This window comes from Oratosquilla oratoria, chromosome 5, assembly GCF_046742065.1.
Source record: "Oratosquilla oratoria isolate Oo_2021 chromosome 5, ASM4674206v1, whole genome shotgun sequence".
In the NCBI taxonomy this organism is placed as follows: domain Eukaryota; kingdom Metazoa; phylum Arthropoda; class Malacostraca; order Stomatopoda; family Squillidae; genus Oratosquilla; species Oratosquilla oratoria.
In genome coordinates, this window is record NC_134781.1 from 42,330,294 (window position 1) to 42,356,360 (window position 26,067).

Sequence of the window (26,067 nt, forward strand, 5' to 3'; positions counted from 1 at the left end):
TAACCGAGGACACCTACATTTCAACCTTCAACTTCACATTGCCTGAAAACTCCCCTCCCTTGAAAATTAAGAGAAGACCATTGTCAAGATCTCCCTCAAATGATTTACCTATGATACCAATCCTCATCATACCCTTACTTTCAGTGTTAGTGGCAGCACTGATTGCCTTTGTTGTATTCCGGAGATTGGCTCTGTCAAAGCAAATCAACCATGTAACCAATTTATTGCATGAATGATGTATTTTGGAGGGTAGATTAACAATTACGCAAGGGTAGATTAGCTTATTCTAGAAATATATTAGCAAGCCCTGTAAGAGGGAAATAAGAAATTGGTCGGGACGACCAAGGGTAGCTGCCGAGCCCTGTAAGAGGCCGGTAGTGTACGAATGGAAATGAGCTAGGGTATTAGAATAATTCAGACTCGACGCCTGCTCGAGGGCGATGTTATGTCTATGTGAGGGCGACGTTTTGTCTATGTAAACACACCGACGGTGGTGACTGTTTTATAATCGATTATGTAATCATAACTTTGTAAGCGCAGGTTAGCTTCGTTTGACTAATGCTGAGGTAAACAATTTTTGCTAGTGGCATTGTAATGGCTTTCCGAATTGGTGCAAGGTGGAGAAGGAGGAAAAAACTATTGGTGCATGAATTCTGTCTGGGAAACTATTAAAATGCCATCTAGGAATACGCTGGCAGTGTTTCCTAACAACCCATCTGGAATTGTATTCATTAATCTCATGTAAGTTAATGAGCTATTACATAACCCAAATGGCATTCTTTTGAACGCATAATTTCCCGTTGGATTAGAAAATGCTGTGAACTCTCGTGAGTCTTCATGCAACTCTATTTGCCAAAAAGCAGATTTGATATCTATAGTGCTAAAGTATCTATTCTCAGTTCCCAATCTTCTGAGAATGTCACCTATTACTGGTAATGGTAACCTCTCACGAATGTGTGCTTATTCAATTCCCTATCATCAATAACTGAGCACATAGTACCATCTGATTTTGGCACCAAAATCAAAGGAAAGTTCCACTCACTTTTACTATGTTCAATGTTATCCTGCGATAACATTTCAGTGATCAGTATATCTACTATTGCTAATTTAGAGTGAGGAACTCTGTAGGCGGGTATGTAAATAGGTTGTGTTCCTGGTTTTAACTTAATGTGATGTTTTAAAACAGTTGTTTTGCCTAAGGCGTCCCCCGGCAAAGCAATTGCTTTATTGTGCTTCACAAGCAAAGCAACTAAACTTTTATCCAACTCAGGGCAATTGGTAGGTTCTAATTGATTCTTGTATTTCTTTCTTAATTCTATTTCTTCTTGAACTGAACAGATTGATGAAATTGGTAATTCCACCTCCTCAGTACTCTCATTTAAAATCTTGATGGGTTTGGTACACACCTGAAAAAATCCTATTTGTGTACCTTTCCCTAAAACTATATCTGTGTTTAAAGTATTAATAATTAATATTTCTACTGTTCTTATTTGACTTATGAATTCCTGTGTCCAATTTCAAGCCTTTTAATCTAATTGATTCTGGGAGGGTTAAAATTACAGAGTCTACAGTAACTCCTTTCAACTGCACATTTACCCTGTTAATTGCTGTGGAGTATAATAATGTCGACTTTATTACGCAACCATCCACAATTTGCGAGGCTTCATTTGTAGTTGATGAATTAGTCATTTCTGGGATTTCTTGAACATCTGAGTTGGGTTCACTATATGAGGCTTTACGTTCTATTAGTCTGGACCCCTCGGCCTCGTTATCTAAAGTAAAATTGTTGTCTTTCTTATCTATGCCTAGGGATTCATTGATTCCTGTCACTGGTCCTAAGTCTGGTTGATTTAAAAATGGGATTAACTGTGATTTCTCTAAGACCCCTAAGTCAGCAGGACATATCACCATGTTCTCTTTTCTCATAGTTGAAAATCCTATCAATAAATCTGGAAAAACAGATTCTTCTACAACTATCACTGGAATGTGCAAATGTTCATTTGTATATAAGAACTTCTAGTTCAACCTTACCTAATGTTTTCAACTGATTTCCAGTTACTCATTGCAATGAGTAATGGATTGGTTCCAACATTTTCACTCCTGGTTTCAGCTGGATTAAAACTTTACTAGTAATTACATTAACTACAGATCCTGTATCAATGAATATTTGAATAGACTTATTGAACAATCTACAAGCAATGAGAGGTCCTACAGAAGTCCTATCCAAATGTAATTGTCAGTTTATGACTATCTTTGATGAAGGATTTTTCTTTCACCTTTCTATCACTCTTATACTTTCTATTTGTATATATGTGGAGATTTCTAGAATATGAGTTTATTCTGTGTCTGGGGGTTTTCTTTTTGTTTCCTGGCGCATACGAAAATTTCTACATCCATGGGTTTTATGGTCTATTCTTTGGTGATACATACAGAATGGTGGGTTTCTACACTGATACTCATCATGACCTTCATATTTGTAATTTCTGCAAATAATTACATAATAATAGTCTTGTGCTATGTGTCCCCAAGTATAACAATTAAAACATATAATTCTAGTATCCCTGGATGGACTTCTAACTTTCTCTCTATGTCCTAATTCTGTTTTCTTAAACTCTCCTTTAGAGTGCCTCTGTTGTCCCACTGTCATCACATATGGATTTATGATTCTGGTCTCACTGTACCCTTGCATTAGATAATCTACCTCTCCTAAAATCATATTTGACTTGAGATCTTTATACACCTTTTCTGCCGTTAAATCATCGCTATTTTTAGTCAACAATCCAAATGTGATCAATTTTATTACCTGAGAAACTTTCATTTTGTCACTAGATCTTTCTGTCCAATATGAATCTTTCAAGATAGAATTCATGTCTTTTGACCATCTATCTAATCTAGCTAAGTATTCTGTGTCTGGTTCACTTGTTCTAACTTCTTTGATCATTCTAACCAAAGACCTGATAGGATCCTCGTCAGCCTCGTCGTTCATCAGCCTCGTCGCTCATTGCCTTGAAGATCGTCTTGTAGACCCCTCGTAGTAGTTGCTCGCAGTGTTGTGGTTGTGCACCGCGTGGTTATGGTAGCGTGCACTGTAGATTGGTGTACCCGTAGACTTATCTTGCCTCAGTCTTGTAGTTTGCTGCATGCACTAGTCTTGTATTCTCTTCGGAGGAAGTTCATCCCTAGCTGCCGCCACTGTTAGCTTCGTTGCTACTAATACTTCAGTGCCCTTCAGTGAAATTGTAATTCACTCACAACTTTCTTCACTTTCTTTCTTTAATTGTAATATGGTAAGTCACTCATCTCAAGGCCTCATGCTACTCTCGTATTGTAAGTTTTTAGATCAACTTCCATTATTCAATAATGAAGGGGAATTAAATTATATTGATTTTTCTTGTCTTCTTTCTTCAAATTACACCAAGGGACTCCCATCCGGGATCCCTGTTCATCCCACCAAGCCACTTCTAGTCCAAAATCACTATGTAATTTAACCAGTATATTTTTACTTTTCAAATAAGTACCACGCTTTAAGGGCGTGACTTTACCTCCATGCACCAATAGATTTTCTCCTCCACCTTATTCTCCGATCAGAAAGACTGTTATACTGTCTCAAGCGATATTGTTTACGCAAGCACTTTGTCGCAGCAGAACGACTTCATGTTTACCTTTCATAACATCAGCGCCTACCCTAACCAATGTTTACAATATAAGACAGTAACTCTGCAACTTGTAGTCGGCCATTGTATCATAACAACCGAATATAAAATGACTATAAAATGTACATTCCTCTCCACCCACCCCTCTATCTACCTAAATGTCTACCTCTATCTACCGGCCTCTTACAATTCTCTGCTGTCGTTTGTGACCTGAATTTAACCTTAATTGGTCTGGTTTTATCTGTATTGTATTTCCCGAACCTATACAATTCTTCTATTTGTTTCCCAATTTCTGGTTCATCTTCTTGAACTATTTCTACTATCTTATTTACTTTTTCCTTTTCCTCCTTTATTCGTGTAGTCCTATTAAGATTATACTTATCTTCCCTCCCTAATATAATTATACATTTCTTTTTATCTGCTAAGTCTCTTACTATATTCTCCTTCTCCCTCATCACTTTAATAACTGTGTCCTTAGTTTGTTCTTTCATCTGCTGTTCCATTATACCTCTAAATTCCATTTTGTTGTTCTCTTGTACTTTTTTCCAACCAATTACCTCTTTTGCTATGGACTCTTTATTCTCTCTTTTACTCCTCTTCAATTCCTCATTCTCATCCTTTACTTCTCTTAACTGTCTTTTTAATTCTAGAAGGGGGCTTTGGGGAAGAGGGGAATGTCTGTTGAGGAAGGACGGGAGAGGACAGAAGACAGGGGTGAATGGAGAATGGTTGTATATGGATGATGTTGTGATGCATGAGGTGTAGTGGGCGGGGGGATGGGGGATGAGGTAGTATGTGTGAGCAAAATTTGACGCAGCCCAAAGCGATTTCTCCCCGTCTTCTCCTTTTATGCAATGGGGGGACGGAGAGGGGGGTCGCCGATTTTATGAAGCGGCCTTGCTGTGGATGTGCTGTGTCTTGCGACACTGCTTCTGAGCCAGGGCAGTGGACAGGGTGCAGGGATGACCCGTCACCCAGGAGGTGCTAAGATAAGAGAAAGGGTGGAGGGGTGTGGAGTGTATTCAGGGATGAAATGGGTGGGATTGATTTTTATGCCTTTTCCTTTTTTGCTACCTCCCTAGTAAGGGGGAAAAAGCCTTGGTATATGTATGTATGTATTTTATTTGTCACAATATAATGTTTTTTAGTGTGATATAACTGTGAAATTGTCTAGAATAGATATATTGATAAAATATATCTAATATCGAAGGTTCCGTTATGTGCATGAGGAGGAATATGGTGGACTGTGTATTGTCGTGGTGATACGTTATTATATAACTTATAACCGCTGTATAATAACGTATGACCACCAGCACAATACACGGTTCACCAAATTCCACCTCATGCCTTCAATATTAGATATCTTTTATACCACACTAAAAACATTATGTTATACATTATACCTGTTATAACATCCAGGCCTGCATTTTTCCAGGTATCGGTGTGGTCAAGATCTATTTACTATGTCTAAGAAACGTAAGTGGAACGACGACTACATTCATTATGGTTTTACCTGTATGACTGAGGCAGATGGAACTCAACGATCACAGTGCATACTCTGCAACGTAGTATTTGCAAATGCAAATCTCAAACCATCAAGAATGAATGAGCACTTCAACAATCGGCATGGAGGCTTAGATGCAGGACATGACTTAAACAGCTTGAAGATCAAGTGGGAACGATTTGATCGTAGTGGTACCCTGTCAAAGGTAGGTTTTGTGCCAGTTGAGAAACCTTTGTTGCAAGCATCTTGTGGAGTTGCACTTTTGTGTGCAAAGAAGAAAAAAGCCCATACTATTGCAGAGGAGTTTGTGAAACCTTATGCATTAAAAATGACAAAAATTGTATAGACACGGTAAAGGGAACATGGACTGGAGGTGAAGCTTTTATTCCTGACGTTTCGTCTATCGACTTTCTCAAAGGAATGAGCATACTAGATACATACAGAGTTTATAAACACGCCTCAGCGAATATAGCGCTTCGTGATTGGCTGTCTCAGCGGGCCAATCAGAACACAGCGTTATACGCTCGCACACCCCCTTGAGCCGTAAGGCGTGTTTATAAACTCTGTATATATCTAGTATGCTCATTCCTTTGAGAAAGTCGATAGACGAAACGTCAGGAATAAAAGCTTCACCACCAGTCCATGTTTCCTTTACCGTGTCTATACAACTTGTTCACATGGATTTTCATTGACAAAAATAGTGTTAGGGGCAGAAGCTGAAAAGAAGCTTAAACAGATACCTCTGTCAAATGACGTTATCCATTCAAGGATTAATGATATGAGTCGAGATATCTTGCAGCAGGTGATAACAGACCTGAAAGCTAGTCCTGTTAAAGTGAGTATTCAGCTGGACGTTAGTATTTGCAGTCAGTTGATGGCATTTGTTCGATATGTGAAAGAGAAAGAAGAAGAATTCTTATTTTGTAAACCTCTGAAAACTACTGCAAAAGCAACTGATGTGTTCAATCTTGTGAAAGAGTTCTTCATGGAACATGGAATGACTCTCAACATATGTGATTCAATTTGCATTGATGGAGCCCCTGTCATGCTTGGAAATAAATCAGGCTTTGCTACCCTGGTGAAAAAAGAGGTTCCCCATGTAACTGTCACTCACTGTGTGTTGCATCGTCATGCACTTGCTACAAAGACACTGCCAGAAAAATTAAAGACTGTTTTATCAGTTGTTGTGCGTGCTGTAAATTTCATCAGAGGACGGCCAGTGAATCAACGTCTTTTTACATCTTTTTGCGAAGAAATTGGAGCTGAGCACAGTGTTCTTCTTTACCACACAGAAGTGAGATGGCTTTCCCGTGGCAGGGTACTTACACGTGTCTTTGAACTTCATGAAGAAATTATGCAGTTTCTTAGAAATCAAGGCAGTGAACTTGCTGACCATTTTGAAAACAGGGAGTTTATTTTGTCTCTGGCATATCTGGCAGATGTATTCACGCACCTCAATGAACTGAATGTCTCTATGCAAGGAACAGCGATGAATATGATAACTGCCAGAGAAAAGTTATCCGCCCTCACCAAGAAGTTTCCAATGTGGATAAAACGCATTGAAAGTGGAAATTTTGCAAATTTCCCTTCTCTTGATGAGGCTGCTAGTGCTGAAGAAGAGATGCCCATCGTGAATGAAGTAAGAGAACATTTGCAAGAACTGATTCAGTCCTTCCAAGGGTATTTTCACCTTGAAGAAGGTTATGTGGCACAAAGACGGATACGGGATCCATTTCTTTTCAACCTTGATTCCATGGATGATAATGATATGATGAAGGATGATCTTGTGGAGTTGCAAACCAGTGACAGAATCCAAATGGAGTTTGAAAAAACGCAAATGGATATGTTTTGATGTGCACAACTCCAAACATTCCCACAGTTAGCAGGGAGAGCTTTGGAGGTCCTCGTGCCATTTGAGACAACATACTTATGCGAGGCAAATTTTTCAGCGCTCCTACACATCAAAACAAAAGCCAGAAACCGTTTGGATGCAAGTGATGACATGCGTCTGGCACTTTCAAATAAAGAACTTCGATTGAACATCATCATTATTGAGAAACAACAGCAAAAGAGCCACTAAAAATGTGTTGTTGTATCATGTAGTATTACTTATAATTACTGTTATAATTTGCATTCATTGTATCCTGGTAATTGACTTTTCATTTGAAATAAAAAAGTACCTTTGTTCAGTAATTTAAAAATCTAATAATTTCTCAGCAAGGTTTGTATCACTAATACGTTTGTATGGTATTTATATTGGATGGGGGTACGAGAAAATCTTCTGAGATATCAAGGGGTACGAGCACTGTTAAGAACCACTGCTCTAGTGGAATCCTGAGCTGAAAGTTGGGAATTTTTCCTAATCCTCTTAAAGCTAATGGTCCTAGTTTACGCCTCCGTCCGAACGCATCTTAGTGATGTCACGGGTGGGCGGAGTTACGGTGAGCTAGTCGTCTCTAGGATCAGTTGAAATATTCGTAGCTATCTCTTCCTATTGCATGTTTTCTTCACTATTATTATGGTAAGGCCCTTTTGGCAACACATCTTCATGGGTGAACAAAGAGCAAAATAAATTCTTGATCTATTAAGGCCCTCTTTCCTCATTTGTCTCCTTGGTTGAATAAAACCATCACGACATCCATGCACTTAGACTCTCAAGCCAACCCTCAAAAAAAAAAAAAAAAAAAAAAAGAATAAAATGCAATTATGAAAACAATATTCCTTCAAAATTCCTGGCCTTACACGGCCCTACACCCCCCTGTAAGAAAAAATCCGTAACGTCACGTGAAGGATTCTATTTGGTGTGGTCCAAATCCCCTGCAATATCTCCATCCTGTCATCAGAGAGTGATTACCCTTTTGATAGATTGACGAGGCAATATCCCCTCAGCACACTCGTAGGTGTACGAATCTCAGGTGACCCAGGGGTACACCAATTTACTGTGGGTGTCTCCATGGACTTTTTGCATCAGTTTTCGTATTGGCTGGATTCCCCAATTGACCTCTTACCTAATACTTGACTAGAAATGCATAGCCGCTACGACCGAGCTAAGCCACGACTCTCTCATATGGATTCGCCCTATGGGTGGCACACTACTCCCCCTTCTGTGGGCTCATCTCTGGGCAATCGGCGATTGTCCACCAGATCCTGAAGTCCTACACCCCTGTCAAGCGGGTAATTGTGAATTGAGTTGTGTCCATGACCCCAACTAGAACTAAAGAATTTCCCCATTTCCCAATACTACTCCAAATGAAAGTCCTCGCTAACCATCGTGTGTAGTCCCTCTCCTAGACTGATATGGACTTCTTTATCCTCCCTTTAAGTTGACATTAAGTTCCTTCACCTGGCTGTTGCCAAAGTTTCCTTTTACAACGACATATACAATATATGTATCCTTAATCCTAAGATATTTTAACCTTACACATGTATAAAGAATAGAGGTGGGTTACATTTAAGCCTTAACTCTAATGTGGTCCAATATATAGAAACATTGCGGGCGCCTTCGGATTAATTTGCACGAGCATTCGTTTTTCATTGGAATTATACTGGCGCAGTATGATCACTGCATTTCCTATTGCAGTTAATTACTGTCGTCTTAGCACCTTAAATCACTCGGTATGACACCAATTGATCGGGTTGCTCCAGTTGATTTCTTCAGTATTCCTCGATGAGCCGTCTTGGTGCACGATGCATCCTCGGTGGTAGTATTTCCACTTCCAGATCTGGGTGGAACTCTCTTTCAACAGGCTCTACCAACCACTCTTCGGAACCAAAGTAAGGTTTCACTTGAGCAGCAGCTCTCCTTGTCTCCCTTCCCGTGAAGGGATTTCTTAGTTCATATACACTATGTCCCGCTAACACCTCCACCACTTTATAGGGTTCTTCCCACTTAGGGTTCAGCTTGCGGCAGGTACCCGGTATAGCAGTTTCCTTCCGGATCCATACTAAAGATCCCGCTTCCACCTTCTGCTCGCCTCTCCTGCGGTTCGCCACACTCCGGTACTCCGTTGTCATCTTGCGGTGGGTTTCTCGGATGATTTGATGAGCGACCTCTGTTTCATCTTCCGTTCCCTCTACACCTGGGAGTCTATGACCTGCCAATCTTGGTGGGTGTCTTTCGAAGAAGGCGAAATAGGGAGTATGTCCGGTGGAGGTGTATGTGGCTCCATTCATCTTCCTCTGACAGGCCTGTAGTAGATCCGGCCATTTGTTTGGGTGTCCCTGGCATAGTGTTGCCAGGATGCTCTTCAACGTTCGATGCATCCGTTCTATTACACCGTTTGCTCGTGGGTGGTATGGGGTGGTGTAGAGTAGGGTGATTTGCTGTTCTCCACACAACTTCTTGAAAGCCGTGTTGGTGAATTCTGCTCCATTGTCTGTTATGATGCTCTCTGGGGTGCCATAGTCTGCGAAGAACCGGGTTAGGGAGTGTAGTATGTGTTGGTGGTGTTTTGTTCTCAATGGGAAGAACCTGACGAACCTACTGTAGTGATCGATTATGCTCATAATATACCTATATCCTTGCGACCCGGATACTATATCCGTTAGGTCTATGCCTATTTTCTCCATTGCCTTTGTAGCAGGCGGAACTCTTTGCATTGCTGTGACAACCCTTGTGTACCCTTGAACCTCTGACAAGTAATGCATCTCTTTACAAAATTACACACATCTACCTTTAGATTTGGACAATAGAACAGTTCCTCGGCCTGTTTAATGGTTTTCTTTTGTCCTAGATGACCTGTTCACTCATGTGCATTTCTTATTGCTTCCTGAATCAAACTGTGAGGGATTATGAGTGTGTAGTGAACGCTTTCATCTGAATTCTCTCTAGCATAATATAAGGTGTCGTCTATCAAAGCCAACTGATCTAGGGTCGTCTTCCTTAAGCACCTACTTGCTAATGTGCCCCCTTCTAAGTAGTTGCCTAGTTCTTGCATTGTGGAACTCTCTGTTTATCCTTGAAAGTGGGTCTATCGTAACCCAGCCAAGTGGCTTCTGGTACTCTCGTGATCACTCTAACTGGCCTCGACAATTGGTCTGCTACAACATTTTCCTTCCCTTTTACATACTGGATCTCATACTGGTATTCTCTCATCTCCAGGATCCACCTATCCCTGCGTGGAGACTTGGTCTTTCTTTTGAATACACTGGTTAGGGGCTGGTAATCTGTTACAATGGTGAACTTCGTCCCCCATAAGTGATGGTGAAAGTTTCTGCAAGCTAGCACTATTGCGAGTGCCTCCTTATCTGTAACCGCGAACCGCGTTTCGCATGGGTTTAACTTCTTTGAGAAATATCCTATGGGTTTAATGCCCCTTCTGGTTGCAGTTGGCTCAGTGCTGCCCCCACGTGTATGTTGCTGGCATCAGTAGTTAATAGGAATGGTTGGTCATTCCGTAATTTCGCTAGTATTGGCGCACTGGTTAGCTTCTCCTTCAGGTGTCCAAATGCTTTCTGGGGATTGCTGTTCCATACATATTCAGAATCCGACTTCGTAAGATTAGTGAGTGGTACCACGATTTTCGCGAAATCTGGTATGTACTTCCTATAAAATCCACACATCCCTAGGAATCTCCTCACCTCCTTTACATTCTTTGGTGCTTTCATCTTAATTATGGCATCCACGTTCATTGGTAATGGCTTACTACCTTTTGCTGATACTACATGTCCCAGAAATGTAACCTCTTTTAATCCAAGAATAGTTCACCTAGTCGTTTCACTAGTTCTGTGAAGGTGGGTGCCCATAGAATAACATCATCCAGATAATTCCTGACCCATCCTTTCTGCAACAGGGGCTTCAACACCTCAGTCATGCGTCTTGAAAATATAGCAGGAGCACAATTCAGTCCGAAAGGCAATCTTCTAAATCTCTATAATGATACACCATCACTGAAGGTAGTGAGATCTCTGCTTTCCTTGTCTAACATGATTTGGAAGTACGCATCCTTCATATCTAATATTACATAATATTCATGACCACTTGCTTGTTCTACTAATTCATCTAGTCTGGGCAAAGGGTAGACATCTGTTGTCAGTTGTTCATTCACGCGCCTATAGTCCAGGCGCATCCTTTTGCTGCCATCGGGTTTGTTCACCAGGACTATAGGAGATAACCAGGCTGCCGTCGATTTCTTAATAATCCCCTTTTCCTCCATATCCGATAGCATATCTGAGATAATGGTCTTTGCCTGTTCAGGATAACGGTATATTGGGGCTCTACTGGGCTGAGGGTTATTTACCTGTATATGAGCGGGTGGACCTTCAATTAACCCCAGGTCATTGCTTCCCAGTATAAATAGTTGTTTGAGCTCTAGGATCAGTTCGTTCAACTCTCTCTGCTCCATGTTCGTAAGATGGTCCCAGTTTCGTTCCCTTATTTTCTCTTCCAACTTCTCTAACCTAGTACCTTCTAACTTTGCTGACTCATAATTAGGCAGTAGATCATTGTATATTTCTCTGGTCACATTTATTCTAAAAGGGACTATGTTCCTAGTCACCTCATATGAACCTATTATAGTCCCCTTCTGGTACTTCAGCACTTTCTTAGAATTGTTAATCAGTGGTACGTATATTGAACCCTCTTTGCTAACATCTACTACATATAGGTGGCCGTTATGACTGTAACTTGCTTGGGGATACACTGTAAGACTTGTGCCCGGTTTTTCTCTCACTGGGACTGTTATAAATCTAGTCTAATATGGCTCTAAGAATACTGGAGCCTCCAAACCTACTTGTAAGTGATGCTTCGGATTTCCATTTAGCGTAATGGGGCTCTCTCAAACCTGTCGGACCTCCCCCCCGTTCACTCTTGACGGTGTTAAATGGATACGATACCTTACCCCAGCATAGAGTTCTCTTCCTGGCGTTCCAATGATAATCTGCTTGATTCAAGATGTCACATCCCATTAGTGCGTCAGTAGCTAGGTGTGAGTCTGGTACTATAGGAATCCATTGTGTAACTACCTTTGCATTACCCACATTAACCTTTGTTTTTGTCATTCCAATTATCCTAAGCGGGTTCCCTATGACCCCTTGTAATCTTGATGGATTCCTCCACAAGTTGAGTTCTCCTTCAATCATCTTGGATGCTTTCTCCGACACCAATGTGTGATCACTCCCTGTGTCTACTGATGCCCTTTGTTGCTGGCCTTCTACTTCTGTAGTGATCACCGGTGTTGATTTCCTGTTATCCAGTCATTTTGAACCTTTGGAGTTTGAGCGGTATTGTCTCTTCTTCGAGGCCGGGCAATTCGGGTCTCCCCTCCTGCAACTTAGCTTTCCACAATCAAAACAATGGCCAGGGGGTGGTTTCCTCCAACAGTCTTTTAACCAATGGGAGGCTGTTTGACAGAATTGACAGTATCTGAGACGGTCGATACCTTCTTGTGCATTCCTCCCCTTCTCCTGCTCTAACTGAACCTCTAGCTTGCGAATCCTATCCATGAGTTCATCTACATCGACATCACCTCGGGTACGGCTGTTTTTCCTCTCCTTGGCATGTAACACGTTCACCGGCGAGTTCCTTTGAGTCATCAAGAACTGCCTCTCGTTCTCTAACCTATTTAGGAAGTGGTTAAGGGGGTACCCATCATTTAAGAACTCCTCAATCCTTTCCTTTGATCCTGTGGGTAACCCATTCCATAGCTTCCTTTTGATGATCTGGTGCCAGTTTGGTAAGCTTTCACTTGGGATTCTCGTCTCGAGTACTGCATGAAGGTATTTAAACTTCTGTATGAATGTCTCTGGTGACTCTATTCAGTCATATCTCATGATCTCTAAGTCCTGCCATGCTCGATCAAGGTTAACTTCAATGCCGAATTCCTTCTGTAGCCCCGTCTTAAAAGACTCCCATGAGTGGATGGTTCCCCTTTTTTGATTGTTGTATATGACGACGGCTAATTCCGGGCTGATCCTACTCTTTGCAATCAGGACTCTTTCCTGGTCATCGTCGCTACATCGCTCCACCAACTCAATAAATAATTGGAACTTGGCTATGGCATCAAGTCCCCGTAACTCTTCTAACCTTAGTATGGGAATGCCGTTTGGGTCTGCGAGTATCCTTGGTTTTTCCTCCTTTATTGGGGTTTTGGGTGTGCATTGGGCATTCTGTGCCTGTGTGTCTATTACGTTCCTCAACGTACCTATTATCTCTAATAGTTCTCCACTGACCCTTTGTTCATTTGTAGCACTTGTTCCTTCGCCTCCTCCTGGGTGGAATTCCCACTCAGGTCTGTTTCCCGTCCTTGCTCTCGTCTCTTCTTCCTCTCCCGAATTAGATTTCCATTCCGTTTTATTTTCCATTTTTACCTGATTGCCTTTAATAATGTGTAGTTCCATCAAAACTATACACCTTAACACGTCACTTCCCCACACAATCTCATCCGTTATTTCTATACTCCTACTTAGAGACTGCCGAGGATCTATTCTGTCTTTGATGACACTACTGCCAATCCACAGGGTACACAAGCTTTGTCTGAGTCGACACACAGATAAGTGGGGTTCAGGTTGGTTAATAGCGTGGATCCCACTGCTCGGCCACCAAAAATGTGGTGCCGTCGGGGAATGCGGCGTCTCGAACGATATTTATTAAGGACTTACCACTGAGGGGGGGGGGGGGGTTAGGACAAGATGTGACTAGTGTTTAACCAAAAGCACCTCCAATGGGAATGATTAAAGATACCCGTATAGGGACGATTTGGGAATTATGAAATTAAGCCTGATGTCTTAAAGGTATACGCTGCCACCACCCAATTGCCTATATGGATATATATAATCAAAGATGGAAACTGCTCCTCGTTAATCCCGTCTAATTCCGTTTCCTTTCCTCAGGTCGTTCGGGGTCGGTTCTGGGTAGCGAAAGGCCTTCCGTAACACTACAATAGTGATGTCCAAGTTGGATAATGAAAGAATAGAAGTGTAGGTTTTCTATGCATTAATCATTAAACTGTAGAAAAATATATAAAAAATAAAAGGGTATACTGTGGTTTTCTCCACAAGACAATAAATTGTGGTCCATACGGTATGAAAAATATATGTATATATATGTTGGTCCTGTCTAACAACTACAATGGCCTGGGCTTAGCTGAACATACTAGGTAGTTAATGACGCAGTTATGGAGACTATGGGCCGATGCGTATGGGCACCATAAGTAGGTCAGGGCGCGTGGGTAGGCGTGATTCTTACGCTCCAACCTTCTGGCCACCGTATGAGTGTCTACAATACACTGTATCCTTTCCCATTCAGAACGATCACATTCAGAACTGTACTAAGCATTTCCCCCTAGTAGCTAATGAACATATGTATAACACCTTCGACTACCCCTTCCACGCAACAAGTGTAACGTGTTTGTGTTCACACTCTAACCCCTTTTTCACCCTGTTAACGGTGGTAATTCGGGCGTTAGACTCATCTAAATACTTAATATTAATCTCTATCTACTATGTCTTCAATATATATATAATATAATTTTCACATATCGTCACTTAATCCCATTAATCATACAGAACACATTGACACTGTTAACGGGGGTAATTCGGGCGTCAGACTAATTTTAGCTGCGCACAAGAAACCGAGATGGGCGTATGTGTTCGCATCCATGCGTAAAACTACCAACCTCCCCTCTCGTACTATTTCGTAAAACTTCATTTCGCTTCTCAACACAACTCCTAGCTGTTACAATCTCTCCCTAAACTATTCCTCTAGTGGAATCCTGAGCTGAAAGTTGGGAAATTTTCCTAATCCTCTTAAAGCTAATGGTCCCAGTTTACGCCTCCGTCCGAACGCATCTTAGTGATGTCACGGGTGGCGGAGTTACGGTGAGCTATTGTTCTTGAACATTCCAGTGTCGTCTCTAGGATCAGTTGAAATATTCGTAGCTACTTCTTGCTATTGTATGTTTTCTTCACTATGATTATGGTAAGGCCCTTTTGGCATTACATTTTGATGGGTAGACACAGAACAAAATAAATTCTTGATCTGTTAAGGCCCTCTTTCCTCCTTTGTCTGCTTCTTGGTTGAATAAAACCATCACGACATCCATGCACTTAGACTCTCAAGTCAACCCTCAAAAAGAAAAAGAAATAAATAAATAAAACGCAATTACGAAAACAATATTCCTTCAAAATTCCAGGCCTTACAGTTTAACCCATCTACTTTTGATAACTTTTTCACATATTTTTGCTATTGTGCTTGTTAGAGAGACCGGTCTGTAGTTGGTTGGATCTTCCTTGTTTCCTCCTTCATATATTGGTACAATATTTGTATTTTTCCAGTCCTGTGGTACCTTTCCTTCTTTGAGTGAGTATTTAATTATCACGTATATTTTCTACGTCAACTCTTCTATGCATTCTTTTAATATCCAATTTGCAATTCCATCTGGACCATGTGATTTTCTGACATCAAGGTTTTTTATTTGGTCTCTGATTTCCTTCTGTGTTATAGTTATTTCCTTCATTGGGGGATTTCTCTGTTTACTCACAGGTGAATTTTCAACTGTGAATACCAATTTGAAATGATTGCTCATAATTTCAGCCATTTCTAGTTCTTCTGTATATTTATAATTTCCCTGGCGTAGCTTACAAAGGATTACAAAGGCGGAGCATGCCGACAGGAGACCTTTTGATCCATATCTAGGTCGGATGCGAAAAAAAATCATATTAATAATAAAATAATAAATAAAAACTATAATAATGTAAATAACAAATAAAATACATAAATAAATGCATAGGTATACTTAAATAATAAACAAACAGGTAAATAGTAAATAATAATAAATTGACATATAACTAATAATAAATGAAAATCAGACAGACAAATTATAACAAAACAAAAACAAATAATATAAGATAAATTAAAATCATTACAGCATCTTACTTAGGTATTTATCTAAATGATTCTTAAAGCTTCGAACTGAACTACATTGCACTACCTGTGCAGGAAGTTTATTCCATTCATTAACTACACGGTTGGCAAAGTTGTTTCTACCTACTTCCAAATTGAATCTATTTCCGGACAGTTTGAGACCATTGTTTCTTGTCTGATTCTCATTCAATGTAAAAATTTGGTCACTTTTTATGTTGTCAATTCCCTTTAGAATTTTAAAGACCTGTATCAAGTCACCTCTGAGTCTACGTTTTTTTAGGGAAAACAGATTCATATGTTTTAGTCGATTTTCGTATGATTTATTTTTGATATTTGGAATCAGTTTTGTGGCTCGCCGTTGTACTTTTTCAAGTCTGTCAATGTCTTTAATGAGATTCGGTGACCATACGGAAACAGCATATTCCAAATGTGGACGAACTAACGATTTATATAGCTTGTTAATGAGTGATGGACTTTTGAAATCAAAAGATCGCGCAATCAATCCCAGAATCTTATTTGCTTTCTCAGAGGCTGAAATACACTGCTTGGATGATTTGAGGTCGTTACTGATAATATATACTATGAATAGAAGTGGCCCAAGAACGGAACCCTGAGGAACTCCACTTGCAACACTTTTCCATCTAGAGGTTTTTCCATTTAAAACAACTCTCTGTTTTCGACCATTCAACCAATTACTAGTCCAACCTAATAGGCTACCACTTATTCCATGCAAAGCTAATTTAGTAAGTAGTCTTTCGTGTGGTACGGTATCAAAAGCTTTCGCAAAGTCTAGATATACTAAATCTATATGGTTTCTTTTGTCATAATTCGAGATAACTGTGTTGTAGAATTCGAGTAAGTTAGTCACGCAAGAACGTTTCCGTCTGAAACCATGCTGGCTATCATTTATCAAACGGTTACTTTCTAAATGATGTTCGATAGCATCTCTGATGATAGTTTCCATTATTTTTCCTACGATTGAAGTCAAACTTATAGGCCTATAGTTATTTGGTTTCTTTTTGTCACCTTTTTTAAATATGGGAGTAATTTATTTTTATAGTTTACCATTTACATACCTGTAAAATAGTTTACTATTATGTCTCTTTCTTAGTTTCTCTTTTCATCTCTGCATATTTTTACATAATCATTTCTTAGTTTGATGTATGTTTGCCATTTACTGTTTTTTTCTTCACTACATTTTTTGTTGTACCAGCATTTTTATGTATACTCTTTCTTGCTTTTGTTGTGGTACATATTTGTTCACTCCCTCATTATAAATTTCTTTTAGTATATTCCATTTCTCTTCCATCCTTGTTTCTTCATTTAAGATTTTTTCCCAGTTTCTTATACTTAATAAAAATAAAATCTGTCATTTCCCGAGGTGGGGCGGGCCGGTGGTAAATTGGTTACATCATCGCTTGGCAGGTGTAAGGGTATATTTAGGGTTTCACCCGAGTGTCTTTGTGCTCTTGTTTGTTCTCGGAAGAAAATGCACAGTTAAAATTGCAAAGGAACCGTCACTTTTGGAAATGGGTGGCGGAAAAGAAAAAATGACGAAAGCATCTCTAACCAGGAATAAACAGTTGATGGGCGAACTGCGAAGGGAACACGCCTCGGGGTTTCCAAGTTTGTATAGTAACATTAAAGCGTATTCGGTAAAGGAATCTATAAAGGTGTTTCACCGAAAGTTGCTGTTATTCAACAGGAGATTGAAAGAGGACAAGGATTACAAGTACAGTGACGAAACTTTTGAAAAACTTGAGTTGTTTGACGGAGAAATTTCGCGAGAGAGTACGTGTGAGTTCGAAAAACATTACTTTGCGGGTTATAAGAATTTTACAAAACATGGGGGGAAATCGGATCATGGGGATTACCAAAGGTATTATCTGGAATAAGAAGAAGAACTCGAAGAAGATTTCGAAGAAGAAGAAGAACTCGAAGAAGAAATCAAAGAAGAAGAAGAACTCGAAGAAGAACTCGAAGAAGAAGAACTCGAAGAAGAACTCGACGTAGAAGAACTCGAAGAAGAAGAAGAAGAACTTGAAGAAGAACTCGAAGAAGAAGAAGAACTCGAAGAAGAACTCGAAGAAGAAGAAGAACTCGAAAAAAAGGAACTCGAAGAAAAACTCGAAAAAGAAGAAGAACTCGAAGAAGAAGAAGAACTCGAAGAACTCGAAGAAGAAGAAGAAGAACTCGAAGAAGAAGAAGAAGAACTCGAAGAAGAAGAAGAAGAAGAAGAAGAAGAAGAAGAAGAAGAAGAAGAAGAAGAAGAAGAAGAAGAAGAAGAAGAACTCTAAGAAGAAGAAGAACTCGAAGAAGAAGAAGAAGAAGAAGAAGAAGAAGTAGAACTCGAAGAACTCGAAGAAGAAGAAGAAGAAGAAGAAGAAGAAGAAGAAGAAGAAGAAGAAGAAGAAGAACTCGAAGAAGAAGAAGAACTCGAAGAACTCGAAAAAGAAGAACTCGAAGAACTCGAAGAACTCGAAGAAGAACTCGAAAAAGAACTCGAAGAAGAATTCGAAGAAGAAGAAGAACTCGAAGAAGAATTCGAAGAAGAAGAAGAACTCGAAGAAGAACTCGAAGAAGTCGAAGAAGAAGAAGAAGAACTCGAAGAACTCGAAGAAGAAGAAGAAGAAGAAGAAGAAGAAGAAGAAGAAGAAGAACTCGAAGAAGAAAAAGAAGAACTCGAAGAAGAAGAAGAAGAACTCGAAGAAGAAAAAGAAGAAGAAAAAGAAGAACTCGAAGAAGAAGAAGAAGAAGAACTCGAAGAAGAAGAAGAAGAACTCGAAGAAGAAGTAGAACTCGAAGAAGAAGAAGAAGAAGAGCGAGCAGCGCCGCAGGCCAAGCCCCCGGCGCAGCCGGGGGCTTGTGTGTCACAAAAGAATTTTTTGGGTTATTCAAATTTTGTTTTGTCATACATTAGTCTTCCTTTTCTATGTTTCTCATTTCTTCTTAAGTCCATTTGCTCTTTTAGTTTGAATTCTATTAGTACGTGGTCACTCTTTCCTATCGGACTTTTGTAATCAATTCTGTCCACAATTTCAGGTTCTGACATAGGTATTTAATCCAGTCTCGATGGTTCCTCATTGTTTCTGTACCTGGTATTTTCTTTTGTCCACTGAGTCATTAGGTATTCAATGGTCATATCGAGTAGTACTTTGCCCCAGAGGTGTTCTCCACCCTTCACTGTCATTTCCTCCCAACATATTTCTTTTGTATTAAAATCACCCATAATTACTATATTTCCTCTTTCAGTATATTAGTTAGTTCATATTATCTTCCAACAGTTTGGAATGATCACTTCCTGTCCAGGACTGTGTTTTGGGCCGCATATACACTACTACAAATTTTCTAGTTTTCATGTAATTGCTTTCAACTTTTATCATAATTGATTCTACTTTGTTTTTTCCTTCTATTATCTGTATCAAATTTAAGTCTTTCCTAGTAAAACATAATGCTCCCCCACCCTATTTTTCCTTTCTATTCTTTGTCCAACAGTTGTATAGACCTTGTCCCACAGTATTTGGTGGTAGAGTACTTTTTAAGTTAGTTTCTACTATTCCCGTTATGTCTGGTTTTTCTAATTCATTCAGTCCTGAAATAATTCTGGGTATAGGCTAAATTTAATGTTTCCTTTTTTCTATTTTGTTTCCTTTTTCTTGATATATCATTTTCTTAGTCTCAGGTCCACCACTTTCCAAAATAATAATTCTTTTCAGTGTCGGTTCTCTTTTATTATTATCATTATTGTTATTATTATTATTATTATTATTATTATTATTATTATTATTATTATTATTATTATTATTATTATTATTATTATTATTATTATTATTATTATTATTTTCATTTGCTTCATTTCTAAGTTCCTTTTCTTTCTCTTTTTCTTCATTTCTCATTTCTTTTTTTATCCATACATTTCTGTAATGTTCATTATTTGCTAGTTTTGTTGTATTAGATAGTACTTCCTCTGCAATCATTTATGACCTAAGCTTTACTTTTAGTGGCCTATATTGTTTTTCTTTTGAGTATTTTCATATTCTATATGTCTCCTCGATTTCTTTATCTATACTTTGTCCTTCCTCTTGAATCTCTTTCAGAATTTACTTAGTGATCTCTTTCTCATCTTTTTCTCTCTGATATCTAGGAACATCATGTTTCTCTTTAATACCATAGATTACAATGCATATTTCTTTATCCACTGTGTCCCTAACCAAATTACCTTTCTCTTTAATTGCTTGAATTACCATTTCCTTAGCATTTTCCTTGACCTGTTGCTCCACTATTTCTTTAAAAGATAAATCTTACTTTTCTGTTCTACTTTCCACTGTTTCTTTATTTCTTGAGAGTAATTTTCTTTTATCTTCTCTTCCACTGTCTCGGTCACTGCCTGCATTTGATCCTTCATCTCTTTACAAAGGATTACAGAGGCGGAGCATGCCGACAGGAAACCTTTTGGTCCATATCTAGGTCGGATGCAATATATATATATACATATATATGTATGTATATATATATATATATTTATACATATATGTATGTATATATATATTTTACAAAGGATTACAAAGGCGGAGCATGCCGACAGGAGACCTTTTGATCCATATCTAGGTCGGATGCAAAAAAAAAAAAAAAAAAATTATATTAATAATAAATAAAAACTATAATAATGTAAATAACAAATAAAATACATAAATAAATGCATAGGTATAGTTAAATAACAAACAAACAGGTAAATAGTAAATGATAATAAATTGGCATATAACTAATAATAAATGAAAATCAGACAGACAAATTATAACAAAACAAAAACAAATAATATAAGATAAATTAAAATCATTACAGTATCTTACTTAGGTATTTATCTAAATGATTCTTAAAGATTCGAACTGAACTACATTGCACTACCTGTGCAGGAAGTTTATTCCATTCATTAACTACACGGTTGGCAAAGTTGTTTCTACCTACTTCCAAATTGAATCTATTTCCAGACAGTTTGAGACCATTGTTTCTTGTCTGATTCTCATTCAATGTGAAAATTTTGTCACTTTTGATGTTGTCAATTCCCTTTAAAATCTTAAAGACCTGTATCAAGTCACCTCTGAGTCTACGCTTTTTTAGGGAAAACAGATTCATGTGCTTAAGTCGATTTTCGTATGATTTATTTTTGATATTTGGAATCAGTTTTGTGGCTCGCCGTTGTACTTTTTCAAGTCTGTCAATGTCTTTAATGAGATTCGGTGACCATACGGAAACAGCATATTCCAAATGTGGACGAACTAACGATTTATATAGCTTGTTAATGAGTGATGGACTTTTGAAATCAAAAGATCGCGCAATCAATCCCAGAATCTTATTTGCTTTCTCAGAGGCTGAAATACACTGCTTGGATGATTTGAAGTCGTTACTGATAATTACGCCGAGATCTTTTTCCACTATCCACTTTTGTTAACGAATTTCCAAATAACTTGTAATCGTACTTACTGTTATTTTTACCTATGTGCATTACCTTGCATTTACTTGTGTTAAATTTCATGAGCCACTTTTCAGACCATTGCTGTAATTGATCTAAATCTTCTTGAATATCTAATTGGTTTGAGTGATCATTTGCCACTCCGCACAGTTTTGTATCATCAGCAAATTTGGAAACAGTAGATTTTAGTCCATGGTCTATATCATCTATATATACTATGAATAGAAGTGGCCCAAGAACGGAACCCTGAGGAACTCCACTTGCAACACTTTTCCATCTAGAGGTTTTTCCATTTAAAACAACTCTCTGTTTTCGACCTTTCAACCAATTACTAGTCCAACCTAATAGGCTACCACTTATTCCATGCAAAGCTAATTTAGTAAGTAGTCTTTCGTGTGGGACGGTATCAAAAGCTTTTGCAAAGTCTAGATATATTAAATCTATATTGTTTCTTTTGTCATAATTCGAGATAACTGTGTTGTAGAATTCGAGTAAGTTAGTTACGCAAGAACGTTTCCGTCTGAAACCATGCTGGCTATCATTTATCAAACGGTTACTTTCTAAATGATATTCGATAACATCTCTGATGATAGTGTCCATTATTTTTCCTACGATTGAAGTCAAACTTATAGGCCTATAGTTATTTGGTTTCTTTTTGTCACCTTTTTTGAATATGGGAGTAACGTTAGCTAGCTTCCATTCTCTTGGGACATCTCCGGATATGATGGATTTCTTGAAAATAATTTCTAATGGAACAACAATCTCATTTTTCATTTCCTTTAAGATTCTTGGATGCCAACTGTCAGGCCCTGGTGTTTTATTAACTTTGAGTTTGTCTATACACCTTTTAATTTTTTCTTTTGTTATATTTACCGTAGTGAGTAAGTTTACCCCAGACTTTTCACAGGTTTCAGTTTGGAGTTCACTTTGAGGTGTTTCGTTTACGAATACCGAGCTAAAATAATTGTTTAAGATATTACACATTCCTTCATTTGAATATTCAAGTTGACCGTCAGCAGATAATAGTGGACCAATGTGATTCCTAACAACCTTTTTATCTCTAATGTAACTATAGAATTCTTTGGGATTCTCTTTGGATTTCTCAGCAATGTTCATTTCATATTGTCGTTTTCTTTTTCTTATTGTCTTTTTTAAATCTCTCTGTATTGATACATAACTTTCATAGTCATTAGATGCACCCGAGCACTTATATTTCTTATAAGCCTGTCTCTTTTTAGCAATACTTTTTTCAGTTTCTTTGTCGAGCCACTTTGGGCGAGCTTGATTTGGGGGACGTCTGTCCTTAAAAGGAATGTAAGTTTGAATCATCTTAGTGAGCGTATTTTGAAATATTTCCCACATCTGATCTACAGGCCTTTCGTTTAATTTTGCCTCCCAATCTGTAAGCTGAAGCTCCTGACGTAGTCCTATGAACTGAGCTTTACTGAAATCGGGTATTTTAGAAGCACAAGTATCTATTTTAAAATTGTTTAGGAGTTTGAATCTGACTAAGTTGTGATCGCTATTTGCAACAGATTCACCGACTTCTACATCAGTTACTATAGAAACTATAATAATGTAAATAACAAATAAAATACATCAGTTAACATGCTTTCGCGGCTAGTGATCAATAGATCGAGTAAATTTCCATATCTTGTGGGCTCTTTTATAAATGCATAGGTATAGTTAAATAATAAACAAACAGGTAAATAGTAAATAATAATAAATTGACATAATACTAATAATAAATGAAAATCAAACAGACGAGTGATAACAAAACAAAAACAAATAATATAGAATGAATTATAATCATTACAGGATCTTGCTTAGGTGTTTATCTAAACGATTCTTAAAGCTTCGAACTGAACTACATTGCACTACCTGTGCAGGAAGTTTATTCCATTCATTAACTACAAGGTTGGCAAAGTTGTTTCTACCTACTTGCAAAATCTATTTCCGGACAGTTTGAGACCATTGTTTCTTGTCTGATTCTCATTCAATGTGAAAATTTTGTCACTTTTGATGTTGTCAATTCCCTTTAAAATCTTAAAGACCTGTATCAAGTCACCTCTGAGCCTACGCTTTTTTAGGGAAAACAGATGTTCTAGTCGATTTTCGCATGATTTATTTTTGATATTTGGAATCAGTTTTGTGGCTCGCCGTTGTACTTTTTCAAGTCTGTCAATGTCTTTAATGAGATTTGGTGACCATACGGAAACAGCATATTCCAAATGTGGACGAACTAACGATTTATATAGCTTGTTAATGAGTGATGGACTTTTGAAATCAAGAGATCGCGCAATCAGTCCTAGAATCTTATTTGCTTTCTCAGAGGTTGAAATACACTGCTTGGATTATTTGAGGTCGTTACTGATAATTACGCCGAGATCTTTTTCACTATCCACTTTTGTTAACGAATTTCCAAATAACTTGTAATTGTACTTACTGTTATTTTTACCTATGTGCATTACCTTGCATTTACTTGTGTTAAATTTCATGAGCCACTTTTCAGACCATTGCTGTAATTAATCTAAATCTTCTTGAATATCTAATTGGTTAAAGTGATCATTTGCCATTCCGCACAGTTTGTATTATCAGCAAATTTGGAAACAGTAGATTTTAGTCCATGGTCTATATCATTTATATATACTATGAATAGAAGTTGCCCAAGAACGGAACCCTGAGGAACTCCACTTGTAACATTTTTCCATCTAGAAGTTTTCCATTTAAAACAACTCTCTGTTTTCGACCATTTAACCAATTACTAGTCCAACTTAATAGGCTACCACTTATTCCGTGTAAAGCTAATTTAGTAAGTAGTCTTTCGTGTGGGACGGTATCAAAAGCTTTTGCAGTCTAGATATATTAAATCTATATTGTTTCTTTTGTCATAATTTGAGATAACTGTGTTGTAGAATTCGAGTAAGTTAGTCACGCAAGAACGTTTCCGTCTGAAACCATGCTGGCTATCATTTACCGAACGGTTACTTTCTAAATGAAGTTCGATAGCATCTCTGATGATAGTTTCCATTATTTTCCTACGATTGAAGTCAAACTTATAGGCCTATAGTTATTTGGTTTCTCTTTGTCAGCTTTTTTTGAATATGGGAGTAACGTTAGCTAGCTTCCATTCTCTTGGGAAGTCTCCGGATATGATGGATTTCTTGAAAATAATTTCTAATGGAACAACAATCTCATTTTTCATTTCCTTTAAGATTCTTGGATGCCAACCGTCAGGCCCTGGTGTTTTATTAACTTTGAGTTTGTCTATACACCTTTTAATTTTTTCTTTTGTTATATTTACCGTAGTGAGTAAGTTTACCCCAGACTTTTCACAGGTTTCAGTTTGGAGTTCACTTTGAGGTGTTTCGTTTACGAATACCGAGCTAAAATAATTGTTTAAGATATTACACATTCCTTCATTTGAATATTCAAGTTGACCGTCAGCAGATAATAGTGGACCAATGTGATTCCTAACAACCTTTGTATCTCTAATGTAACTATAGAATTCTTTGGTCTCTTTGGATTTATCAGCGATGTTCATTTCGTATTGTCGTTTTCTTTCATAGTCATTTGATGCACCCGAACACTTATATTTCTTATAAGCCTGTCTATTTTTAGCAATACTTTTTTCAGTTTCTTTGTCGAGCCACTTTGGGCGAGCCTGATTTGGGGGACGTCTGTCCTTATAAGGAATGTAAGTTTGAATCATCTTAGTGAGCGTATTTTGAAATATTTCCCACATCTGATCTACAGGTCTTTCGTTTAATTTTGCCTCCCAATCTGTAAGCGGAAGCTCCTGACGTAGTCCTATGAACTGAGCTTTACTGAAATCGGGTATTTTAGAAACACAAGTATCCATTCTAAAAAGATTTAGGAGTTTGAATCTAACTAAGTTGTGTCGCTATTTGCAACAGTTTCACCGACTTCTACATCAGTTAACATGCTTTCACGGCTAGTGATCAATAGATCGAGTAAGTTTCCATATCTTGTGGGCTCTTTTATATGCTGAATTAAGTAATTGTCACCAAGAAAATCAATCAAGCGACTACCTATATGGCCATGTTCAAGGGTCATCCAATCAATGTCAGTAAAATTGAAATCACCCATTATCAATAAATCCCGGTTGCAGAAACTAGACAGTTCTTGAAATAACAGTTTGTCGTCTGCTAATGATAATGTCTTGGGCCTATATATTACACCTATATTCATTTTTTGTCCATTTGTTTGGGTTAGCTCAACCCACAAACTATCACATGCATCCTGTTTCAGTTTCTCTAAAACACAAGCATGAACATTGTTTTTAACGTACAACAGAACACCCCCACCTTTCTTGTGGTTTCTATCCTGATGAAAGTTTTTAAATCCCGCAATATTATATTCAGCTTAGAACTCTGTACCATTTAACCATGTCTCGGTTATTCCTATCATATCGAGATTTTCGCTTTTGACATACGCCTGTATTTCTTGAAATTTGTTCCTAATACTACGAGCATTAAAGTACATGGTTTTAAGAAACTCGTGATTATTTCTTTTTGACACATTTTGAGTTTCAATATCATGTCTTACATTATAATTT

The 26,067-nt window shown here is 38.1% G+C and overlaps 1 protein-coding gene across 1 annotated transcript; it reads left to right on the forward strand.

The window, feature by feature from the left end:
- The first annotated feature begins 5,116 nt into the window (after window positions 1-5,116).
- On the forward strand, window positions 5,117-7,288 carry LOC143025246 (protein FAM200C-like). The gene is given in 2 exon segments (XM_076184707.1): window positions 5,117-5,474; window positions 5,835-7,288. Coding segments are annotated over 2 exon segments (1,761 nt in total). The 3' UTR covers window positions 7,238-7,288.
- The last annotated feature ends 18,779 nt before the right edge of the window (window positions 7,289-26,067 follow it).